The 26306-nt window shown below is 41.8% G+C and overlaps 2 protein-coding genes across 2 annotated transcripts in view; both read right to left on the bottom strand.

The window, feature by feature from the left end:
- Positions 1-169: 169 nt before the first annotated feature.
- LOC308330026 (inter-alpha-trypsin inhibitor heavy chain H3-like) lies at positions 170-10938 on the bottom strand. The gene is made up of 20 exons (XM_080784650.1): positions 10848-10938; positions 9322-9482; positions 8812-8916; positions 8562-8724; positions 8340-8450; positions 7025-7153; positions 6498-6614; positions 6214-6382; positions 6017-6127; positions 5694-5875; positions 5289-5465; positions 5032-5156; positions 4619-4893; positions 4359-4469; positions 4032-4115; positions 2637-2741; positions 2349-2520; positions 2019-2167; positions 822-909; positions 170-302 (listed from the first exon to the last, which is right to left on the bottom strand). The coding sequence occupies exons 1-20, from the start codon at positions 10914-10916 to the stop codon at positions 188-190; spliced, it is 2718 nt and encodes a 905-aa protein (XP_080640776.1). The 5' UTR covers positions 10917-10938; the 3' UTR covers positions 170-187.
- A 1398-nt stretch (positions 10939-12336) lies between these two features.
- Positions 12337-26306, bottom strand: part of wnk2 (WNK lysine deficient protein kinase 2) — a 29330-nt gene continuing 15360 nt past the window's right edge. The window contains exons 11-27 of the mRNA XM_080783227.1: positions 25444-25536; positions 25243-25293; positions 24311-25066; positions 23085-23134; positions 22772-22934; positions 22561-22677; positions 22270-22440; positions 21569-21611; positions 20999-21160; positions 19390-20243; positions 19143-19200; positions 18936-19000; positions 18238-18821; positions 17917-18149; positions 17588-17803; positions 14774-15096; positions 12337-14240 (exon numbers count right to left, since the gene is read on the bottom strand). Of these exons, the coding sequence (XP_080639353.1) occupies positions 13938-14240; positions 14774-15096; positions 17588-17803; positions 17917-18149; positions 18238-18821; positions 18936-19000; positions 19143-19200; positions 19390-20243; positions 20999-21160; positions 21569-21611; positions 22270-22440; positions 22561-22677; positions 22772-22934; positions 23085-23134; positions 24311-25066; positions 25243-25293; positions 25444-25536 (4242 nt within the window). The 3' untranslated portion in view covers positions 12337-13937. The remainder of the gene's footprint in view (positions 14241-14773; positions 15097-17587; positions 17804-17916; positions 18150-18237; positions 18822-18935; positions 19001-19142; positions 19201-19389; positions 20244-20998; positions 21161-21568; positions 21612-22269; positions 22441-22560; positions 22678-22771; positions 22935-23084; positions 23135-24310; positions 25067-25242; positions 25294-25443; positions 25537-26306) is intronic.

The following is a 26306-nucleotide window of genomic DNA, read 5'->3' as shown; positions in this document are numbered from 1 at the left end:
ACTATAACAGGTCCATGTGAAAGAATTGAGGGATCTGCCATCCACAGAGTGAGTGTGTGCACAGTTTCACGTTGTCATCGAGCGAGCTATTCACACACACACACACACACACACACACACACACACACACACACACACACACACGATCAGAGTGTTTGAGATTTATTTGGTGTAATGGTGCACTCAGTTATGATTGCGTCACAAGGAAGTCAGACAGTTCCCTTTGAAGAGCGAGCTCAGGAGACACAGACCAACATTCCAGGGTCGGGGCAGAGGTTATACTGTAGTCCACAGCGGATGTTCTAGAGGAGAAACACATTATTCTTATTGGAAGAATGGTATACTAGTAGAATCATTATACAGAGGTTATACTGTAGTCCACAGCGGATGTTCTAGAGGAAAAACACATTATTCTTATTGGAAGAATGGTACTAGTAGTATCATTATACAGAGGTTATACTGTAGTCCACAGTTGATGTTCTAGCATACATGGGGAACTGGCGGCCCAGGCGTCACATGATTTCAATTCAAATAATAGCAAAAATAGCAGATCTACAAGCAGTGCAACACGTTTTGAGCTTGTATACAGGCTATTTATTGCGACAACAGTATGCAATGTGGCCCTCTGGAGTGAGTGTGGAAATATAGTGGCCCTCTCCATTGTCAAAGTTGCCCACCCCTGTTCTAGAGGACAAATATTATTTGTATGGTACAGTGGTACTACAGTAGCAGTATCATAGCAACATAATACTAATACTCACAAGGCTTGGTAAAGACATGGAATGAGACTTAAAAAGATCAAAACAGATACTCGACCATACCTGAGAGCAATAACCTCGATGTTATGGATGCTGAGTCTTGCTGAAACAGAGGTTTCTTGCAGTATGGAATAAACTGCAGGCTTTGCCACTGGAAGACAGAGGACAAAGAAAAGATTGACGGTTACAAATCATTACTTTGAAAATACTGTTTTGTTTTTTTCCTTTGTTCTGTTCAAGTAAAAGAGGGGTAGCAATACTTATAAAACAAAATACTTAATATATTCTTGAAATTTTTCTAAAGAAGGGTGCTATGTTTTAATTACTGGCACGTTATATAGTGAGCATAATAGGCCTACAGTTGGCTGTGTATATGCTCCAAAAGTTTATTTTATTTTTTGGCAAATTATATTCAAAACTCCTGTCGAATGACATGGCTTTTAGATCATCCTTTCAAGCCTGCTTCCCTTAACCTTGGACCCCTTCCGGTTACGGCAAATTCCAGCCCAGGGCAGGTGAAGATGTATCCATGTCTATTAGGCCTATAAATGCTGGCCATTCAAATCACTTTAGGCCTATAGGCCAGGTATTGTGATCTTTTTTTCCTATACGATATTGTATTGTTGTATTGAATTAGTCGACGACACTGAAAATGAGTTTGATTACTCAGTGTAATTTTAAGAATAAACAAAACTTGAATGAATGAAAAAGGTTGTGGTCGCAAGTCAGCATTATTTTGAGGTCGCTGAAAAGTTTGGGACCCATGTTATACTGTACAAGTACATCATATACATTGTGGGTTTTCAGCAAGCCCACGCAGTTTCTCTAGGAACTGCTTTTCTAGTTTGTGGTTATTGTCCTCAGTCTGTTTTGGTTTTTGACTCTCTTGCTCTTTTTTTGCTTTGTCTGTTTTTGCTGTATATTATAGTTGCTTTTTGTTTCCTTTGTCTTAAAACAAATGGCTGGGACACCGTGATCCTTTGTTGATACAAGTGCAAGTATTTTACTTATAAACTGCTGTGCCCAAATAAATAACTATATTAAAAAAAATAAAGCACACATGCATGCACCCCACCTGAGAAAACACACTCTCTCTCTCTCTCTCTCTCTCTCTCTCTCTCTCTCTCTCTCTCTCTCTCGCACGCACGCACGCACGCACGCACACACATGACAGCAAGCACACATTATATTCTAAGTTTTCTAACACACAATTCAATCTGTAAGTTTTACGCAAATAAAATACTGTATTATCCCACTCACCTAAAATTCCTACAGTGTTGTTTCCTGATGGAAACTGTCTCAAGACAGGCCAGAGAAGTTTCTCTCCCTTCCTCTGATGAAGCAGGATGACAATACGTGTATCTCCAATTGAAACGTCCATCTCATTGTGCCGCAGAATCAGTGTGGCACTACATACAAGCAAACATCCCAACATACTTTTATTTTTATGGGCCTAACAAAGTATACAATCTAAAAACTAGATTATGACAAATTCATCTTTTTAAGATGTTACTGTTTTAACCCCCTGTTACTACACAATCACTGTATGTCATTTTGGAGTAAGCAATGCAGGCTTTGGAAGTTTGGTACCTTCCTGCTGTTGCGTGGTCCTGGCCCCAGTGGAAAGCTTTCACATGCTGTCCGTCTCGCACAGTGATGGAATTGGTGTTCACCTCAATGCGCTGATCATTGTTGTAGTGAATAACGATCTCCTGGAGGCCCCCCTGCAGTGATTGTCTGAGCTTGCCATACACAGACAACCCTGGGACAGCAGAGGAGATACCAACTCACAAAAATGTCTGGGTTAAAGTCAAAGCATGGTTCCCTGAGCAGCCAAACAGAATGTAAGTGCAGGTTAATATACTGCAGTGACCTCACCTGTGTCGGGATCTTGCAGAAAATTCAGATGTTTGGCACTGACATCATAACATAGTGGGATGGTCTGGTTTTCAGCTCCTAACAGAAACTTGTGGTGCAGAGGTACTAAAGCATAGAGAAAAAGAAAAATAGAGAGAAAGAAAGGCTCGAGAGAGGATAGAGAAAAAGGTGTACCGGTAGATTGCAAATATAAAGGTTAGGTTAATACATACAATTTTGACAAATGTACATGAAATTACTTTTCATTAATTTAACCTGTCACGTTGTGAGCTTGTAGATCTGCTATTTTTGGTGAATGTTTCCCCCCAGAATATGGATTATTTGGCAAGTATAGTCATTTTCAATCTGTCCTCTCAAGTTTTCCTTGTGACATACTGTATCTTAGGGGCAAAGATTTACATATTATGTACCGTAATATATGCTACTATCCCAATCCCTCCCGTTACACTAGGCGGGATCGTGATGCTGCAGTCATATACGCGAAATACCACAGTAGAAGAGATCCCAGGGAAACCCAAGGAATCTTTGAGAGGGCAACCAAGACTGTTGCTCAGTGGCGTTTTGAATCACCCGGAAGGACCGTCTACTTCTGCGTTTTTTCGATTTGGGCACTAAAATTTGGTGCCTAAAATTGTGCAAACGCGCTCAATGTTAAAGCCCAGCTGCACGGGGTTTCCTCGTCATACTTGTACGGGTCCGCCTAAAGTCCCTCCTCTTACCACTAGGGCCCAGTGCTTCAACGTTGGAGAGCCTCACTGGGGCCTTGGACGAGACGCGAAGACCGTACGGGCGACGCCATGTTGCTCCATGGAAGGAAAGAAACATGCGCAGTTGAGACCAGGAAGTTGTACATGCACAACTTCCTGGTCTCAACTGTGCAGAAAAAGGACCAATAAGCGTGTGTGTAACAAACTATATATATATATATATATATATATATATATATATATATAGATGGATATAATTGCTGGATTAAATTATATTAAAGAAAGATCGTTTTTTTTTTCTGTCACAGGCGGGTGGAGAATAAAGCAGAATTCCACGTTCTTGGCATACATTCGGTTAACAATGCTATTCAGGGGTGCCATGGCCATGGGTGAAAGGGTTAAATTTACAGAGGCCCTGAGCTGAACAAAAACAAAAACAAAAGTTTGAGAACCTCTCGGTATACTGTACATTTACTTAGGTGAACAGTACACATTACTCACTCATTTTGTCATATTTTCCATATTTTCCAAACACTTTTTCCCCCATTTCATGCAAAAAATTAGTAGTGATTAAGTAAAAGCATGCATGCTTTTACTTTGACAACTTAAAGTTTAATAAAAGTATAATGAAACTAACTTAAGTGTTTTAAATGTGTAGGAAGCTTTTTTTAATTATTCATTTGTGTACCTTGGCTTGTTCTTGGTGCTTTTGTTGTCGTTGTTAGATCGTCAGCATGTTCTTCCATTTCATCATAATCAGCATAGTCCATTGCTGCAACCACAGTACAATGGTGACATAAGTCACTGCATCAATTGGCTTATTGATTCAGTGACTTATTAACTCATAATTATTTACAATTTGCTATAATTGAATTAGAGAAAAGGACACCAAAATTACAAAAGCAGGACAGAGTAAAGGTGGGCCAAAGCTTTCATTGTCCTTTCATTGTCACCTGTCATTATATAAATGACAGGTTGGAATTGAGCTGATGGCATAGAAAAAGTAAACTACTACCGAATGTCTGATGGCTTTTGGTTTTTTGCATCTTTCGACGAACTGGTGAAGACGCCGCAAAGACACGGGTGACTTTAGGGACATCTGGTGTAGACTCTATCACGCGGGTGACTGGAAGACAAAGAATATTGCTTAACAAACTTTTTAATCATTTTCAATCAATGTATTGACACCTATTGTCAATTGTGATAAAATCTAGAATATGAATACCAGTCTCCAGTCAACAGATTAGGTTGGACACGATAGTGTGGTATGTATACCTAGGTCAGGATGAGGTTGGGATGAAAGTACTGCATGTCCTCCAAATCCACGAGATTGTATGCTACTTGAAGTCTTGCCTCTGCCTAACCCAGACCTTGCTCGTGACCCAGACCTTTGCCTCTCTCCTTCTTTGGGTTTGTGAAGAACTTGTGTGTTCTCCCCTGGTGGCTTTGTGACCACCATGGATGTATGTGGCGTCACAAAACTGTATTTCAGAGACAGCTCCAGGGCCTCTTTCTTCACGTTCTCCTTCCCAGCACCAGATAACTGCAACCTATTCGACACATGATGTCACACATGTGTTGTAAAGTTGTTGATGAGTCACATGACGTAAATATTTAAATTATATAACACACACAGTAAAACTCAGAATGTGCCAATGATTAGAATAGGTGATAGGCAGCATATTCACTCTTTGTCCAGGAGCTGCTTCACCGTGAGGTAGGCCCAGACCCTCTGGAGGTGGTGGTCAGAAATAGTTCCAGTGGACTCTAGCCTGCTATCTTTCTCAGTCTCAAACTCCATCTTTATGCTTTTCTATGATCATCAAAATGTATCCTTGTGTCAGAAAAATTACTGTCAAGAAAGACTGGTATTGTTCATGCAGCATATAACCCACAAAAAGTTCATTGTGATTTTCTCCCTCTGTACACATGCAGCTTTCCTTACCGAAAGGGCAACAACCCGTGGAGTAAACGTTTCAGTGTTGTTGTCTATGAGTCCAGCCACCACAATTTCAGAGCCATTGTAGTACTGGCTAAAGTTGGTCTTTGTTAGATTAGTCACACCAACATAGACCATTATCACATCTGTCAATAAGGGATTGGCGACCTCTTCATAGAAACCCTGGTGAAATACAACAAGATTATAGTTGGGAATTTCCTTAACATTCAGTCTTGACCCTGGTGCTGATATTTTGCTACTGGAAATGTAGAAATGATGGGACCGTACCCAAGTTCCCTCAGCACTATGTTCCAAATTTAGAGAGTTAGAAGTATCATAGTAACTGTCTACATTGGAAGAAATTTGATCATATCTATTAACTCTACATCAAACTAATAAAAATATCTTAACCTGAAGCTGCAAGTCAGCATCTGAAGCTTCATAAATCCGTTGTGCCACTCCGTTGTTCTCCAATGCCATTTTCTCCAGGAATTCAAAATTGACATCAAATCCAAAACCAAGACAGTAGAGTGGGAATTTCTCATTTATGGCCTTTCTTACATTGTCCTGTATTCTTTCAAGATTTGTCACTCCTGTAATGATAACCAAATGACTTAGAACTCGAGAAACCGTCGATCCTCAGATGCATTTTGTTTAGTCTGCTATTGTTATCCATACAGAACTGATATAATCTTTATTATTATTCTACACGGTGGGGGATGGGGGTAAATTACCTGAGGTTGGATCACCATCAGTGAGAAGTATAAGAAGAGATGCAGAGCCAACTCTGGGGTTTCGCTTCAGCATTTCTGCACCTTGTAACACGGCAGCATTGATATCTGTGGCTAAAATGGGAAGAAAAACACATCTCTTTGCCATTATGATTCTGGCAACATTTCACAGCTACAGAATGTATAGATCAGAACCGTACCTCCTGCGTCTCGGATGTTCCGTGCAAACTCTTTGGCAGCTGCCAGGTTTTCACTATTGGCCTGGGAGAGTTCTCTCTTCCAGGTGGAAACACTGCTGTCAAAAATAATCAAACCAAAGTAATCTTCTTCCGCCAGGTCTCCCAAGATGTGTAGAAGAGCAAGACGGGTCTGAGCAAATTGATTATTTCGTAAATTAGAAGAACTTTGTTCATTTTGTGTATGGCAACATTTCACTGAAACAACAGTATGCTTTTGAAATGGAGCAAACTAGTACACACCATACCTGATGCATTTTCTTGCCATGCATGGAGCCACTTCGATCAATGATAAAGACAACATTCTTTGGTATGCCCGGGAGACCACTTGGGGCAAAGTGATGAAGAAAATACCCACCTGACACCTTTGCAGGTGAGAAAAGAATGGGGAAAACTACCGTCAAAATGGAATACTGTAAAGACTGCAGATGATGAAGGAATATCACTTACTGTATAATCGCACTTAATAATTCTCAACTTGAGAATTAAATAATATAATGTAGCTCTTCAGCAGTACAATCCGTCTTGAGTCAACCATTCCATCTTACTATGAACTTCTTAAAAATAAAAAGTGATCACCAAAAAGTGATCACCGTTTCGGTGGTCACCTTATCACCTAAGACTGGAGTATGAATAGGCCTTAATTTACACATACAGATTTTGCAGTCCGTTTAAGACAGGATCACATGCACACAGATCGCATATTATTTGCTCGTGAATGTTGCAACATATCTACCTCCATAGTATGTTGTTTTACACTGAAGTCTCACCATACCTTGATGTCTCCCAGTGAGGCGTCCCTGTTGACATCATAAGCAACAACTAGATCTCCATTCATCCCCTGCTCTCCACAGCTGTCACACATGATCTGTTGTTGCTCTGTAGGGTAAAAATGCACCCAAGCCTGGGAACACGATACATCAGTCAAGGGTTTTCCTATAGCAATACATTCTTCACATACAATATATTAATCTTGCACAAATGGTAATTTAGAATCATATGCACTTATGTATACCCTCTACTTTGTTTTGTATCAAATTAGTTTTGTACTGTACAGTGTTAGGGAAGTTACTTTCAACATGTAATGTATTATATCTCTGCTGTCGGGCAGAAATGTAACAACTATGTCCAAAATATAAACTTTTCAGAAAATGAGAAAATATGTTTTTAGAACACAATACTGCCTCATCAAAGTTGTTACATGTGCACCAATGGTTCCACAGTCTAGATGAGAACCTGACCGAACTGCGTGTAGTGGGGTCCATTTTGACATTGATGATGTCATTTACTGACTCAGATGCCCTACACATGAACATGTCGGGTACCTCGACACTAACAAACATCTGGCTTGCGCTGGAGCTTCTTGGAGCGATCAGCAGCAGCCTAGGCCACTGTGAGTCGTCTGATGCTGCCTTAAAAGCGACACCAAAGGTGGGCAGTATACAGCCAGATAGAAGTCAGGAAAGGTTGATTGTCTGTCTTCCCTACTTCGGACAATCATGAGCTTACTCTTTTTAGCATTGTATTTCATATTAAAATCAAGAACATACTGAGCATACATTCAGAATCTGTTGGAGACCAGCACTATTAATCCGCATACATCAGGTGATTAATTAACAAGTCATCAATCCTACACCCTGTACCACATGCATTTAAAAATAATGATAAATCATTCATATAAACATTAAAAAGAAAATTCCACCCTGTCGACATTGGTAACATGAAAGGGAGCAGATATTGACTTCCCCCAGTTTACATTTTATTGGTTAAATATTTGTAAAACTCATGCAGACATAAAGGGTGTTCAATAGCACTAATTTATAAAAACAATAATTAAAAAGTTGAAAATGGAGATAACGACAGCGATGATATACCGGTATTACTTTCTGTGATATTAAAGTAACATACAGTATATTACGTTTGTGTTTACGTTCCCAAAACGCCCCTCAAATGAAGCGCAAAATGTGTCATTAGTAATTCTTTGCTTAACATAACCTGTAGTAGTAATATTAACACATTTGTAAAAGTACTTTTTTTACTCATGCCCTGGCCCCAGTATAAATTTGTACTGCACTCGACGATAGGCCTACCTGATTTTGAGCATGTGTTTTTGTAACAGCATTGGCTAGAGCATTGGTACTTAGCCCTCCTTTAACCTGGACAAAGGTAATGCCCGGCTTCTCATTGATGTATACATCCATCTGGCATTTAAAAAAAACATACATGTTAAGTGATAGAACCAAGAACTGTATGAGTTACAACAGTATTTTCATAATATTTCATATTACTCCCATAGTCCTACTGTATTTCACCTTGAAGTCTTTGACAGGCTGCATGGGTCGGGCGTGGATCTGCAGCTCATATTTGCCCAGTGTTCGTTTCAGAAGCTCCTCGTATGTGAGTTCAAAGGTCACCTTTTGGAGAGCAGCCACAGTCACAGAGGTCTTAAACTCCTCAAGTGTTCTCCCCACAGAACTGTACCAGAAAGATACACACATCTCATTTGTATACTTTTAAAACATGAATGTTACTATTTCACACTGACAATGCGCCACCATTTACCTGACGACACCAGCACTTTCACCCCGGGACACAGCCTCATTGTACTGCTGTTGTGCTTGCTCCTTAGCTTTCACAACACCATCATACATCTCGCCTTCAATACGCCTGAGAAAGACCAACAGTGTAAAAGATCTGAAGCCTTGTTATACTTTGTCATGAAATGTTTGGTTATGTTGTAACCCTTGTTCTCTGAGTGAGACTATCTCGCCGTACATATGAAATGTGTTATAGTCTTGATAGACAGAGAACTGGGATCAATGCACACCAGAAAATATTTTTTTCCAAATACAAAAGTTTGGTCTGGTCACTTATCTAAAAATGTATCTCAGATTTAAAGCACATGAAAAGTGTTGAAACGTTTTTCAGTGCCAGACAAATCCTGCATTGTAATTTGTTTGCTTTTAGTTGTTTTTTTCCTTTGCTGTTGTCTGTATGTCTGTTTTTATTGTGCTGCTCTCTTGGCGAGGTCCCTATCCTAAAAGAGATTTCATATCTCAAGAGGAGACCCACATTCTGAATTTGCTGATGAATGCATTCTTAGGGATCCTGACTTGGAAATGTATTTCTTTGGGTGCGTCCACACGGTTGACAACACGGCTGGTGATGACAGTGGTGGCATAGCGACTGGTCACAGTGGAGTTGATGTGGAAGCTGTAGATGTCCCAATCCTCCTAGAAATATACACCACAAAACACAACACAACTGACCACTGACCAGAAGTAGAACTTGACCAGAGAATAAAAACTATGTTGAACGAAGCAAGTAGTTGAGCTGGTGTAACTTCAATAGCACATTGGGAATTAATGCAAATTCATAGTAATCCTACTTTCAACACACACACACACACACACACACACACACACACACACACACACACACACACACACACACACACTAAGGCTGTCCCCAAACATTCAAGGTTTGAATGTTCGCTCATTAGGGTTGGCACTCGAATCTTAATTAATGCATTTGAACCATTCGTTTTTTTTCCCCCTTTTTTATTAACTCGAAAATATATCTCGGCGAGAATGTGATATATGTTAAAAAGTAAGTTTCTCGTGCATTCCTGTCAGAAGTTATGGCAATTTCCGCAATTTCCGCAATTACCATTTCCGCAATTTCCGCAATTTCCTCAATTTCCGCAATTTCCGAAAATTTCCATTTCCACCATTTCCGCAATTTCCGCAATTACCGTTTCGGCAATTTCCGCAATTTCCATTTCCGCATTTCCGCAATTTCCATTTCCACCATTTCCGCAATTTCCGTAATTACAATTTTCGCAATTTCCGCAATTTCCATTTCCATTTCCAACTATTAATGGCAGCTGGGTTTCATCATTCAAATAAAATAGAATTCTGTCCGTTTAGCTATAAAATTATGTCAGGGAATAGGGATACACAGTATATGTCTTTCATTTGCATTGCATCTCCCCCCCCCCCCCCAAGCTTTTATTTTCGTTCCAGTAATAGTACAACTCTAATAGTATTACTTATAATAATGTAATTAAAGATAACTTCATTCAGATTTATTTATTTTTATTTCATTTTCCAGATTTATTTTTCTTCTTTTTTTTAGATTTTCATTGGTGGGCCAGTCATAATGGTCCCGCGGGCCTGATGTGGCCCGCAGGCCTGAGGTTGAGTATCACTGGGCTAGGGTACAGCCTTAACACACACACACACACACACACACACACACACACACACACACACACACACAGGTCCTTCACCTCTGTTGTCGTGTTTGTCAAAGAGACATAGTTCACTGTGTTGAAACGACTGACTGTTAAAGATTTTGCCTAAAGTACAATCGCAGAACTGAGAAAAGCTTTTAATCAATTTCAACTGTGCTAATCTCCTGTCTGCATAAAAAAAGCACATTTTCATAAGGTTTAACTTTAATCTGTTACTTATATCTGTTACGTTACGTCAAACGTCACATACTAAATATTCCTAATATGTTAACAGTTGAAGTGCTACTCTCTGTAATTTAAGCACACCCCAATACATGCATGTCATATTTATATATTACCCTACCTTGATTGGTGCTACGGTACCAAAAGCCAGCAACAACCCAAGAAGGGTGAGTCGCACCACTCTCTCCATGATGGGTTCCACACAAATGATGCTTGGGATGGACAAACTGCTGCAACTCAGCTGAGAACTGACAATAATAGTAGTGTGCAGAAGTTCTTAAAGGGACAAAGCCCATTAGTTACAGCATGTTACGTACATCACTGTCTCTCTCTCTCTCTCTCTCTCTCTCTCACACACACACACACACACACACACACACACACACACACAAACACACACACACACACACACACACACACACACACACACACACTCTCTCTCTCTCAACTCAGATAGGCTGTACACAGAACCGAAGCCAACAGGACTGTTGGAACATAATGTATTTTCTCTTGTTAAAGGCACAGACTATAACAAAAGTACATGACAGAACACTTTAGTATCAAGCAAAAATGAGTTTATTGTTTCTGTCATCAAGTATGTACAGCTTGTTTGAAAGATCGAGTGCTACTGACCGGGTCAGGAAAGTGCAGGGAGGCAAAAGCAAACATACAAGCTTTCCTTGCAAGCAATAAACAGATCAATGATGAGTCTAAACTCAATTTATATTCCATCGTACCATGTAGTGTTGCTTGCCTAAAAGATCTGTTAATTTAAGCAAGCAACACCATCGTTCTCTGTAGTAAATTAGACTTTACTGTCTAAAGCACATGGAGCTGCATAGCTGACATGTTTACATAAAACATCTGTATTTTGTGGAAGATACCCAGTGTTGGGTCTACAAAAGTTCAGTTTAATGAACCAAACTAGTTAAACACTGATATGAAAGGATTCATATTGTGACAAGCTAACTGCTGAAGTTCAAGACTATGAGTTGGAAAGTTGGCAGAGATGACAGCACAGTGACTTGCACTGGAAACCATTCAGAGATTTAAATAGACACTAGCTGTCATCAAGTTAATTCTGCAGTAAACACAAACTTCACTGACTGGCTGCTCTTCATGGCTGTCAAACAACGCAAGTCTTCAAGAAATGTCACCTCCATTCTTTTGCTGATTACCGGAAGGCATTAATGAATACACTACAATGGCTTTCAGAAGCAGTAAAATAAAAGACATAAAAAGCAGCGGCTAGTCTATTAAGCAGCAGTAGTGTGGTACAGTAAATCACTGATGGTGATCTACTGGAGGCCATTCAAAATCTAAATATCTATCATATACCAACACAATCTTTGTTAAAAATCCTCTGCATTCAACCACTCATACTGCATTTTAATGGCATCACGAGACAGATGACTCGTGTCTACTGCCCTTAGCCTATTACAACCCACACTGTACAAATAAGTTAAATAAACAGTCAAACCTGTGTGGTTATTTAATGGTCACATTCTCCCAGCCAGGGCACCCATTCTCCACCAGTCTATCCACACTTTCCCTGGCCTGTGTGTGCTCCAGTTCCTGTCGATTTGATCCAATGAAAGCCAATGAAACTGGTCAGATGACCAATGATATCCAATGAAATCAACAGGAACTGGAGCACACACAGCCCAGGAAAAGTGTGGATAACATCATGTCATGATGTTGACCCTCACCAACAATCACCTTCATAAACCCAAATATAATCTCTTATAGAAAACACAAAGGCATCGGTATGTAAAGCTAAAGATTGTAGTAGAGGTATGGGGTTATCATGTTTTGGAGAAGACTCCTATCGAAACACCAACCTCTAAAGAATATTCGCAGGTAAACATTCAAGCTACCTTTTTGTAGTATGACACAGGCACTCGACATTAACCTTAACTCACCACATCAACCTATGCACAATACATATATCAGAAATGAATGTTCATGCAGGCTGTGTTGCGACTCAAGAAGGGCAGAAGCACTGACAAGGTGAATGTTACAGCTTAAGTTAACAGAGGAAAACTCTCAGTAATGAATCATATTACATCACCATGGTTTTGGAAATTTTCACTAATCAATAATGGATATTCTAAAACAATTAGCATCAGTTGATACTGTACAGTATATTGTTCAAGTTCAGTAGTCTGGATCTTTTTAGTTACTACTGTATGTCAAACATGTTAACAGTAGATTAAACATGTCTGAATCCACATTCATTGTTCAAATCCCCTCATTAGCCTACCTTGGAGGGCAAACCCATCAAACAGAAGGGCAACTGTCTGATTGTAACTGCTCTTCACAAAACTGAAACTGCAATTCAAGGCACTCTCACACATTTTTTTTGTTTTGTTTTACCTGAAGATAATGTTCAAGTTCTTTCGATTCCCTTAAGAAGATTTCAAGAGCTTGTGCGTGTCACTGCTAATGGAAAGGAAAGGAAACCTATCTTTGGGAGGAGAGAGCAGAGCGAAGCCTGATTTGTACTTCGTCATGTCGTGTGCCGAAAAAAGCAAATCTACAAGCTCACAATGCGTTGTGGATGTGACACATTGTGAGCTTTTAGATCAGCTATATTCAGCGCTTACAGTACATCAGACTTAAAGCAACTGGCCCTAATGCCCACAGAGACAAGGCTTCACAGTAAGGGTGTGATGGTGAATGATTCGGTGTTACATTGAGAAACACAGCACCTTCGTATGGAATTTGTGTACAAACACAAGGGCTTTGTACAGACTAATAGGAGTGTATACAATATATACACATGGGAGAATACATACATACGGTAATGGGCAATATGGGTCACACAAACATGAAAGATTTATATACAACCACTTAGAGAGTAAAGGAAGAATGTATCAATGACTCAAGTTCAAGGAGCTGTAATGTACATACATAAATATGCGCTTTCAAACCACAATGGGCTAATAAAGCATCTCTTATATGAACTACTGCAGCACATCCATGCCGGTATTATGCTGCACACAAACGTTATGTACTGCATTTTACAGGATATGAGGCATGTCGATGCAAATTAATTAAATAACATAAAACTCCAGAAACAAATCTGCTATATACAGAGGGCTACTATAAATATACATGCTGGTTAAATATATACAGCATATGCACTGTAGGTAGACTAGCACTATAATGAATGAGAATTCATTTTTGGTAAGACATGATGCTACTGGGGTTAGAGAGTCCTGGTTTTGGGGTCAGGGGGCTCGTAAGGTGGTCCTGGAGCAGGCGCAGGCACACCCCACGCTGAGGACAGAGCAGGGAAGGTAAAGACACCTGAAGCGAGGTCGGGCGGCAACCCGGGCCACTGCGTCACGCAGACAGGCGAAGATGAGCCCCTGAACGGAGGAGAAGGTAGTTCATAAGGATGGCGCCTTGCGGGGGGCCTGGTCCTCGTCACCGACGAATGGCTCTCACTCATGGGCCATGACACGGAAAGATGGGGACCCTTGTGGTCAGGCACCGTCTTTGATGAGACCTGGAGAGTTGGACAATGTGGTGGTATATTAACCAAAAAGTTCAACTTTATGTCAATCATGTTTGCACACTGCCGCCGAATAGTTCTGTCCGTATAACGTTTTTTTGGACCGGCTACGGTTTTATCCTATATAATGTTGCTGCTTCTTATATAATGTCTTATATAATGATCCTTCCTGTTTGCGGAACGCGAGGATGGGATGAACCCAATATTTTATCTTTTAAAAGAGAAAGGACCAAAAATATGTTTTGCGTGCCTTTTTTGGGGGGGGGGGGGGGGGGGGGGGGGGGGTTTGTTTTGCCACCTTTAGGGTTTAGAACAGTGGTTTCAGTAGTTCTAAAAAATAACAGATATACAGTACAAGCTCAAAACACGTCACTTAGTGCCACGCTGCGAGCTTGCATGTATCATTTTGGCATTGATTGTTTTGTCCTTTGGCATTATGCACTGGCTTCCCTCAGCAATTATACACACCGTATACATCAATTCTCTCCATTATAAACATTACATAGACAAATCCTCATGAAACTCACCTCTGGAGCACCAGCCAGTCTTTCATGTGTTTGAAATGCTCCGTCGTCCCATAGTTGCTGTCGAATGAGGCTAAGAGAGTGAGAGTGTGGCCCATGTGCGACAACAAGGACCTCTTGTGCCCAATTGTCCATCAGCCGTTGGAGGTCTTCGGTCAGGCTAATTTCATTATGGCCTATCGTTGTACCAGAGAAATTGGCCTTCTTGTTATTGCTGTTATTGGCCTGAGCTTGGGCCAGGCCCATCACTGGCTGTGGCGGAGGGGGTGTGGTGCCAGCTGGTGGCTGCTGTGGATGGTTGGAAGCTCCAGGTCCTGCCCCAGACCCTGGGAATATGCGCGCGCACACACACACACACGCACACGCGCACACACACACACACACACACACACACACACACACACACACACAGTCACACACACACACACACACACACACACACACACACACACACACACACACTTTGTGTTGGAACAGTTTCCCACATGAACTATGATTTCCAGTGAAGCTTTCATACAGTTGACTCTACTGTACGTACTGCTGCCACGCTCTTTACCGAGACACAGTCGCTTCAATGTCGACCCTGCGAAACACACACAATTACAATGTCATACAGTATATGGGACAAATGTTACATGGCCAAAGGTTACTGTTCAATAGCTAGATGCAATGTCAAATGCAGCTGCTAAATTAGCTGGATGCAACGTCATCGGGAAGCATTAAGACCAAAGCATTATGGGAAAGCAAGATGAGGTCAGTTTTCTAAAACAAAGCAATCTCCGTCATGCAGGTAGATCATACATTCCATCAGTGTTGGGAACTTAAATCATGTAATAGATTGCACATTACTAATTACTTTCAATTAAAAGTAATAAGGTATGTTACAATATTGCAAGTGATGTGTTATATTAATTGTGTGGTACTTTGACAAAGCACCCTCTAAGGAAACACAAAATGACTAAGTTAGAGGTATTGCTAAATGGAATAGAAAAGACGGCTACAAATGTTATTACTAATATTAAAATGCAATTTTAGCATATTATATTATTCATGATGAAACAACAAGAACACAAACGCTGCAGCACCCTCTATCATTGGAGGCCTGCAATATACTGTATATGATTTATTTTGAAAACTGTAATTAAATTCCTCATAGTGGTAGAGTAATTGTCATTGTCATTTCAGTGTTTCACAAAACTATATTACTTAATTGCTCATTACAGTAATATTATGACATAAAGCATTACTTAAGTAATGCGTTACCCCCAACACTGCAGGGTACGATAAAAAAACACATGTACATAGTAATACCAAGGTGCCAACCTTTGTAGCTCAGCCAAACCTTACTTATTCAAACCTTAGACTTCAGAAAGCGGGCATAATGTATGAGTTTGAAAAGTTTGAATTCTCCCAAGATCTGTTTAGTAAGGGGTTTGAATAAACAAGATTCTATTCTACGATCACGGCGATTCAAGGACAAAAAGACACAAAGGGGTGACAGACACAAAATGAAAATGAAAGAACCAAAGTGGCAAAGACAGACGTGATGACATTGATGACAAATGAAGAAATCAAAAAGGTGAGGGTACGGAGGAGAATCTAGAATACAAACAGATGGACAGAGAAACAGGCCCACTGAGGAATCTAGCCCGGGGCTTGCTACTTGATTTATAGGTCACTCTCTCAGAGGGTTGAGGGCAATTAGGCCAGCCTGTAGAGGAGTAAGGAGAAGAAGGAGGAGGAGGAGGAGAAGGAGAAGAAGGAAAAGAAGAGGTAAGAGGTGCACACTGAGCTTTTAGATGAGCTGTTTTTGCTATTTTGAAAATATTTTAAAAAGTTTAAAAACCTATAGGTTAGGTGCTAAATGCCAGCTAAATGTGCAGGTATTGGCTACAAAGGAGTTAATGACATGCCCAAAACAGGGATCCCAGTTTGAGTGGTTAAAACCATTTAGCTTGAGATGTATTACATTATTCATATAATTATGTAGGGTTATTTAGGGTCAATTGTTCTTTGACTCATGATGACCAAACCTTTCAAACTATCGTTCAATATTCGTACCTCCCTGGATTAGACTGCTCAGTGTGACCCAAATATAGCGGACTGTGGATTTCAGAATGAACAGACAGTGCCTCTCTCACAAGTGTACAATACTCTGACTGTGATCCATGATGTGACCTGTGACCTGTGTTTTTACTTTTATTTTTTATTTCTATTTACTTTTGTCCTGTCCTTGTTTCGTTGGTGGTGGGGGGTGTACGTTGTTTGTTGATTTTTAAAAAGGAAAAACATGGGTGACTATGTGCAAAGATTCTTTTGTCAGATGTGCTGCTTAACTGTCCCCAATAAAGAAACTATATATAATTTTTTTTTTTTTAAATCATTTGATATGAACCTGCATAACCTGCTTATTTGTGGTTATGGTTTCTGCAGTCCACTATCATTAATTAAGTGAATATATTTATACTGTATGTTTGCTCTGTAGTGAGCAGTATAGCCAGTTGTACCACCGCACACTAATAAAACTTAGTCTAGTGCCCCTTCTTACACATTAATACAATTAAAGCTTTTGTACCACACAAATTAGTAAAAAAAAAATCCAAAACAGTTGGCATCCATATTTTGGGCAGTGACATTTTCAGAGATTTATTTAATTGTGGTTATTTAATAAGTGGTTATGGCTCTAGGCTCATATCAAAATACCAAAGAGAAAGTAATCACTAATATGTATACACTCGAATATAACTAAGTGATATATAGTGTGGTCATATGACTAAATAAATGACTCCTGGATTGTGTTAAGTGAGGTTAGGTTACCTTGCCCAGGCTGAGCGTGTGTGCCAGTGCCTTCTCCGTGCAGTCCACCGTAGATATTGTCCGATGACAAGGATCCTTTGAGGGAGCATGGCTGCTGGGTCTGAACAGACCCTGTGGCGGAGCTGGGGAGATGGCTTGTGCCAGCTCGGTTGCGCTGTAAAGGGACTGCACCTTTGGCGGGAGATCCGTTTAAACTCACTGTGGTTTCGCACACATCTATACAAACAAACATAGACACATGGAAACCACATTTGCACGAGCATGAGTATATAAACACGCTCACACACAGCACGTGGACCGTAAACTATATTCAGCTAACCAAGACTCACTGGCTTTGCTGGAGTCACTGGTTTTGGTTGTGACATTTCTGAATTGCTGAACAAGGGGACTTAAGAGTTTGCCAGCCTTAAGTTTGTGCTTGTTGGACCTCCTCCTGCGGCCTGTAGGTGGTGCTGTGTGCGAGAGTCCCAGCCCAGGAGGTGGGGCTTTGCCCAGCTGAAGATAAAGCAGCTCCACTTCCCCGCGCTGATGGGCCTGCAGTTCAGAGATCTCTTTCAGATGTCTGAGGGAGGTAAAGTACATAACAAAACATTTAGCATGCAGACACAAGACAAGAAACAAAGAAAACCACAGCCACTGACGAAGTATACTTCTCTCTGAGTCTCTGCAATTCCTTCTTCATATCAGAGTCCTCCATCTCGGAATCGTTGTCACTGCTGGCATAACCTTGCAGGCCGCCGTGCCGGCTCGGTGAGTCCGAGCTCTGCACGCTGCTGCTTCTCCCTGAGCGACGGAGGAACGCCACTGCCCTCTTCATGAGGTCACTTCCTCTGCGGTCTGATCGGCCATGCCGAGACGGTGTCACGGGAGGCATTTTTGCGGGGCTGCTGTCAGCCCCCGAGTCCGACGAGAGGAATCGGCTGTGGACGGTGACGTCCGCAGGGACAGACGGGGAGGTCGCAGCGCGGGGCAGGGAACCCCGCTTGGCCAGGGAGGGGGGTGTGTCCAGGTAGAAATCTGGTGGGGCGGAGTAGCGGCTGACTTGTGTCCTCAGCGTGATGTCATCCTCTGTGCTGACCACAGAGAAGCGTCCAATGGTCTTGGAGGCGGCCATGGCCTCGGTCTGCCCATAGTCCCTGATGTAAACTGCAGGATGCACAGGCGAGGCAGCGCTGCTCCAGCTTCTTTGCTTCACATCTCTTCTGGCAGTCACGTCAGGGGCAGCCGAGATGAGCTACCCATGACAGAACGTCAAAATGCATTCATTATTAGTATTACTCTCAGCAACGCTTTATGTGGCTACAGGTGAAATGCCATTTCCGTGTGATGGAAAATATTCTCACTATACCTTAAATCGGCCTCTTGTTCCTGAGCAGGAAGACGAGTGGGGGAAGTGCCTCCTTGACATGGAAGCTGCAAAGAGATTTCCACAAGATTGAGCACTGCAGTACCAACACTGCAGTACCAACAAATAAAACAGATGTATAACAAGCTAAGGGAAACATCAACTTCACTCTAGAGGGCTGTTAGAGCGATTAGTGCATGCTGTACATACCACACACAGCTGAGTCACTGAGTGTGCTCAAACTATCCATTCTCTCTGGAATTTGAGGCTATAGAAAATGACAAAATGAGACAAGAAAGTAAAGAAGATGGGAAAACATGAAGCAAAGACAGTTAAAGGCTGTTAACAGTGTGGTCATTCCTGGTACGTACGTTGTCATCAGCAATCTGTCCCAAAGGTTGCCCAGTGTTTGCATAAATGTCTGACTTTGGAGCTAAATGAATGGTTCTATATTTACCAGCTGCTCTCCTGTCCTGTAGCGTCCCTCGCCAATAGGGCCTGGCGTGCTGTTTCCTGACCCCAGCAAGGCGCTATCTGGACCATGGGGAGACTGGATATATTCAGTTCCGCCGGGTGTTTCTGCAGTGGTGCCTGATGGATACATGGGCGCATATTCCTGGTACAGAAGATTCCTCAGCTTCTCGTCCAGAGACTTTATGGTGCTGTCTACAAAGCCACCTCGGGCCATCCGTCCCTCTCCATCGGACTCACTGGGCCCCATGGCATGCTGGGACGGTGCCGGGCTCTGGGGCAGAGAGGATACTTTGGCACTGCCCACGCTCGAAAAAGGCTGCTGGAGAACCACTTGCTGCTGTGAGTGATCTCCACGGGAACCAGACTGGTAGGAGACGGACAGAGGCTCTCTGGCTGCTAAGGACTCCTGGAGGGGAAGAGGAGTAAGGGCAGCCGCAGCCTGGGCGCCGGTCACATCCAGGGACAAGGGCATGACCAATGGGCAGCAGGGCACCTCCTCTACCATGGAGGCAGCACATGCTATATCTGCCATCTGCTGAACAGCATGCATGACAGAGCCGGGATGAGCCACCTGCGACTCGTCCAGAGACATGCTATTGCGCAGGGCTAAGGGGGCCATTGGTGGAGCACTGGCTGGTTGGGCCGGCAGCACGCTGGGCTGCATGAAGGTACTGATAGGATCATTTGACACAAGCGTGGGCGGTGCGGAGGCAGGAGGAGACAGAATGGCCAGGAGGAGAGGGTCTGTGTTGGACATGACAGGAGGACTACAGAATCCATAGGCCTCATAGTTGAAACCCCCACTTCCACCAGACATTGTGGAGGATGACTCCTCTTCTGAGTGGAGGGCAAACAAAAGACTTGATCAGAATATTACTCAATATATTCATGAATTCATGGAACAAAACAAAACCACAGTTTAGTGTCTCATAAACATTTCAACTTCATTATTCATTCATTCATTTCAACTTCATTATTTAAAAATGTTAATTTAGCTGCCACCAGCTGGCGCTATTGGACCTAAAGTTGGAAGGGGCTGCCTGGACAGGAGCATATACCTGCCCTTTTTGTTCCATTCCTAAGCCAATTATGCTGCTGCTCTGACAAAACCCTGTCTAATCAGCACAACTGCTGATATTTCTAACGTGATTAATCCGTTCTCAAACATTCTATTAATGGCTAGGTGAGCTGTCATGCTCATTTTTTGCATGGCTGGATAGCCTATTTCAACCAATTGCTTGGTCAGAAGAACTACCTGTAGTAATATCAATTAATTCCACTTTTATCTTTTTTCTCCTTTTTTGGGCAACTCACTCCTCTGTGTAACACCAGAAAGGGGCTCAAGTACCACCAGTGGTCGGGAACCTCTGGTCTAGAACAGCGGTTCCCAAATCTTTTTGGCCATGTACCCCCTGTTACCTCCCGACCTAGCTGGGTGAACCTGGGACCCATATGTATTGTGGGTCGTGGACCAATTTGTATGGGTCTTCCCTATTTCACTAGTTCCAGAGCAAATGTCTAATTTCTCTCTTGGGTCGTGAGCTAAAAGGTTTGGGAACCACTGGTCTAGATTAGATTAGAAGTAAAGTCACCTCTGGCTGTAGCTGGCCCTGCAGTGCCACTGTCAGCAGGCTGGACAGTAGCCGCACTCCCAGGTGATTGCGTGGCTGTGCCATCAGATGGAGTCTCCTGGCTGGATGTGGGAGTCTCCTCCACGGGACAGATAATGAACCACCTCCTTCCAGTATGAAGAACTGCAAGAGAAGAGAAGAGAAAGAGAAGAGAAGAGAAGAGAAGAGAAGAGAAGAGAAGAGAAGAGAAGAGAAGAGAAGAGAAGAGAAGAGAAGAGAAGAGAAGAGAAGAGAAGAGAAGAGAAGAGAAGAGAAGAGAAGAGAAGAGAAGAGAAGAGAAGAGAAGAGAAGAGAAGAGAAGAGAAGAGAAGAGAAGTACTGTACATCTTAAAAAGGTGCTGGGTTGAGAAACATCACGGGTAAAAGAAAAAAGAAGCCTGCACACGCAGCAAAAAGTGTACTATTTTAAGACATTTAATTGCAGCACCATGTGAGAATGTGCGCTGGTTTCTGTACTTTTACTTTTTATACTTAAAACAAGAAATTAAAAATAAACCTGTGTGGCCGACAGAAGAAGGGAAACTTATTTACCATTCTGCTGATATACAGGTTGTGGTGCTCCATTCTGCTGACTCTGCACATAGAGAACAAGAACAGAATGATGTCGCTGTTGCTGTCCAATTTTGTTGAATTGTATCTCTTGAGTCTGTTTACGGTAATCTTGAGTAGGCCTACATCTATTCCTCTAGTACCTGCATCTGCATTAAATGCATTTGTACCTACATGTCACAAATGTGTGAGGTCTATAGACAAGCACAGTATAGCAATTGTCTGCAACAGCTTGATTAGCTTCCTGCAATTCTGCAGATACACACACACACCAGTCATACGGTATGTCAAATCGACCGTCTTCATCGGGAATGATGTGCCTGTATTTGTTTAAGTCATATATATGGTTTATGTATTTTATACTAATTCTTGTACCTGCCCAATGATAAGCCTGCACAGTTACGAATTTTGTGTGTGTGTGTGTGTGTGTGTGTGTGTGTGTGTGTGTGTGTGTGTGTGTGTGTGTGTGTGTGTGTGTGTGTGTGTGACAGTCACATTAACATAATTGTTATTTAAATGTTTCAGTGTGCATGGGAAAATGTTCAAGCGTTTTTGATCATTTGAATAACTGGCTTTCAACATTTTTGGGAAGGTCCTATTAAAAACAAAAAGGTTCTAATTACAATTATGTGTACATATACTGTATGCATTTACGTTCATGTTTGAGTTAAGCAGGCATTTACCTCTCCCACTAGTCCTTCAGAAGTAAGGCCTTTCTGGGGACTGGTCCCCAGAATAGTGCCCATCTCACCCTCCATGTCCTCATTTAACATGTCTTCAGCTTTGTCCATAATGTCTTTCAACTGGTCAATGAAGATCTCCTTCTCAATGGGAAGAATAAATCCATTCTCTACCTGTAGTCAACAATTGTATCATATATAGCAGCATTAATACCACCACAATCACTACATGTCAAGAAATACTTGAAATACTTAGGTGAGAAAACAACACCAACCGTTATGTCATGACCTTACCATATAAGTGGCGATTTCCTCTGGAGCATCACAGTCCAGATCAAACTTGAATGTCACCATTTTGTGGTTGTGGGTTTCCAGCTGGCATTCCACCATTTTATCGCCTGTGTGGCTAACCTGTAAGGGGAGGGAATTCGATTTTTGGCTAAACATGACCATCATGTCCAAACAAATGTCAAATTACACAAAAATATAAATGGTCATAACTCACATTAAGGATACTCAGTTTGGGTTTGCTGGTCTTTTCTTGTCGTGAACGTGTGCGTGCTGACTTGCGATGATGTTTCCTGGGTTTTCCATCCACTTTCCCCGCACTAGCGAAACTGTCGTAACCATCACTTGTATCCTTACCAGAGGCCACATCAGAATTGAGACTATAAGGGAATGTTAACAAATAACAACACACATAACTGTCTTTTTTGCTCTAATGTAGGTGTGGTAAAAGTAGAGAGCAGAGGTACAGCACAACACTTGAATGAGTGAAGGTACAACACTTGAATGACTGTCAATCACTGTTCACGCACCTGTCATAGGCATAGTTGGGTAATAGTGTTGGTTTCTCCTGAATCACATCCTAAAGAGTGAAATAAGTAAATAACAGAAAGTAAGAAACAGCTCATTAAAGTTAATTTAATGATTGTTAACTATTTGTGCTATTTGTGTATGTCAATAAGGTGTTTGTGTGTAGATGGGGAATATGATACAGTATATTTCACTGGAAATAAAGCAAGTACATTACCCTAAGTAACATTTCTGGTACATTTCTGTATTCATCAAAATATAGAAGAGATATTTTAAAAAGAAAAACATATCTGGCTATCATACTGTCACAACTTACTGTAAACACAACTGAAAAGCCTCGAGACCACAACAGTGTATATAAAATAATATCACTACTTGCTTACATGTATTTCATACCACTATGCCTGGTGATATTCTTTGTGCGTCAATACAAATAATTGAATGATTGATTTTCACAGTTTTTCTGTAAAACAAATAATAAACTAGAAAAGTATGCTCCTCTGATTTGTGAGTTTTGGACTAAATTGGAGTCTTAGCAACCTACGGTTCAAGAGTTATAGGACAAAACGTGAAGTTTTGGCCTATAACTCATCATGAGGCCTATGAACCATCATGAGGAGATTTGGCCTACCAGTACCGCTGGTAGTGTACCGTGCATGCAAAGTTTCCCGCCAATTGGTTCAGTGGTGTTTGTAGCATGTCGCACAAATTCGGAAGCTGCATTTATGATTTGTGGCATTTTGTTCAAAACGGGTCACTCATACAAACTTTGGAAGCCAATTATTGCCAATCAGGATGGAATATGACATAACTATAGAGATAATTCCTTTGTTCTGCAACGTATCTAAGCTGAGCTGTCTGTGTCTTTTTTGTTTTGTCTTTGTCATGAAATGTAAAAATCAATAAAAATATTATTGAAAAAAAGATAGACTATACACACTATAGAGATAATGTGTACTGATTTGCACGAGGTATGAATAACATCTGTAGGAGTAATATCAGAAAATGTGTGAAGAAATGGTTTCCTCTGCCATCGGTGTGTGAATGGGTGAATGTGAATGTAATGCACAATCTTGCAGTATGTAAAGCGCTTTGGATAAAAGCGTTATATAAATGCACCATTTACCATACAATATATATTTTAAATGAGTATTGCATTCTGGGAGATTGCAATCTACCTTTTGGGCAACCCTGGTATACATCATGGGGTTTTACAGTTTACACATACCTCTACAGGAGGCTCTGGTTGAGGGGGGCTGGATGCAGTTTCAGTGTCTAGCTTTTGTTGCGTTGTGATGAGGCTGGCACACTCAGGTGCCGGTACTGCTGTCTGGATGCCAGCAGACTGCAGAACAGGAGCTGAACTCAGGGCTGTGACAGGAGGGGCAGTGGCAGAGGCTACAGCTTGAACTTGAACTGGCAGAGTGGCTTCAACTTGTGATGAGACTGGACCTAGGACTGGGCATAATGGTTGAACTGGGACTGAAGATGTGTCTGTGCTTAGAGATAATGCTGCAGATGGGTCTAAAGGGGGACTTGACAGAGAGATGGTTTGAGTTTGGACTGGGTCTGAGGATGGGACTATCGCTGCTGTTGGAGCTTCAACATGAATTGGACCTGGGACTTGAGAAAGCGTTGCAGCTTGTGCTGGGGCTAAGACTGGGACATGGGTTTGTATTGGGGCTGAGGCTATGGTCTGAATAGGGGCTTGGGTGTCAACTTGAATTGACACTGACACGAACGTTGGAGCTGATGCTGATACTAGAGCTAAGGCCGATGCTGGGACAGAGGTAGAGGTGTAGGCTGGGGGTGGGGCTAGTGGTTTTGAAGGGGCCAGGGTTGTAGGAGCAGACGTTGCAGGTATGGTGAGGTCTAGGCAAGATACAGCTGTTTCTGAATCCACCTCGTTTCCCCAAACTGGGGTGGGGACAGCAGGCACGGCGGGATGAACTGGAGACAAGACCTGAACATCTCCCATATTCCCCTTTGGAAAACAATGTCATATATTAGAATCTCCCATCAGCTTATGCATGATATGGTTTACTCCTATTGTATGTCATACAGAAAACAAGACAGAAACCAGGACAAAACAGCACCATCAAAGTAAAGATTTACAATGTCTAAGTTACCATTACAGTGAAAACTGAGTCAAATACTCACCTGGACAGGCTGCTCTGTGAAGTCCTGCTCGGGGTATGGGCTGCGTTGTACCTGGGAAGGACGCACGGTAAATATGGACAGGGTGGAGGGTGCCGAAGTTGGGCTGTATTTCTTGGTGAGTATTTCTACATTGTGGTATTGATACTTTTACTTTAGTAAAAAGAAACGTGAGTACTTTTTCCACCACTGAGTGCAACCTACCAGCGTGCTGTTCTGCAGGGGCTGGAGAGGGGGAGGGGCACTGGTTACATGCATGTCAGGAGGAGTCGCAGCAGGCTGGACACTAGATATCGGCTGCAAGAGGGAAGGAGGAAAAATGAGACGGAGAGCTCAAAGGAAAAGAAGAAGAGAGATCAAGCTGAAAGAATATATATTTGAACATTTTCACAGCATCTGCCTTGCTCTTATGTTAAACTATGTTGTGAGCTTGTAGATTGGTTATTTTTTGAATAGCTGTGGTATAAAATATGTTTAAGTGGTGTTACTGTTACAGTCCAAGAGGTCTACAGGAACAGAAGTTATTTGGAACCAAAACCACAAATGAAACACAATCCACATCACAGCTGATAACAGGCAAAACACACAAATGCATACAGTAGATATGCTACCAATGAAATATTCACACCAGCAGATCATGCATGCATGCATGCACACACATAAGCACGCATACAAACGCATGGATATAGGCTGCATGAAGCAGGGAGCTCAGTAAGGGAAAACTTCAGATTGTTTTATTTTATTCTTCTAAACTACTGTAAATAATACATGAATATCAGAATAATTTAGATTTAGATAATGCTACATACTTGATGACAACAATAAAACATTTTTGCTTGATACTAAAGTGTTCGGTCATGTACTTTTGTTTCATTCTGTTTTTAACCGTTATGGTCCTGTTGGCTTCGTTTCTGTGTAAAGGATATCTGAGGATCTGAGTCTTTCAAAGTGTCTATGTGTATATGTGTGTGTGTGTGTGTGTGTGTGTGTGTGTGTGTGTGTGTGTGTGTGCGTGTGCGTGCGTGCGTGCGTGCGTGCGTGCGTGCGTGCGTGCATGCGTGCGTGCA

This window comes from Protomyctophum bolini (genome assembly GCF_963924005.1).
Source record: "Protomyctophum bolini genome assembly, chromosome: 2".
Classification (NCBI taxonomy): Eukaryota; Metazoa; Chordata; class Actinopteri; order Myctophiformes; family Myctophidae; genus Protomyctophum; species Protomyctophum bolini.
Note: the sequence above shows the minus strand (reverse complement) of the source record. Positions and strands in the feature narration are given on the sequence as shown.

Bases quoted from the DNA above. Each gene is read 5' to 3' on its own strand.
- LOC308330026 (XM_080784650.1), bottom strand. From the start codon at position 10,916: ATGGAGAGAGTGGTGCGACTCACCCTTCTTGGGTTGTTGCTGGCTTTT. The intron at 6,128-6,213 runs GTACGGTTCTGA...TTCCCATTTTAG, and splicing joins GAACATCCGAGACGCAGGAG to CCACAGATATCAATGCTGCC. The intron at 5,466-5,693 runs GTTAAGATATTT...GTATTTCACCAG, and splicing joins ATGCTGACTTGCAGCTTCAG to GGTTTCTATGAAGAGGTCGC.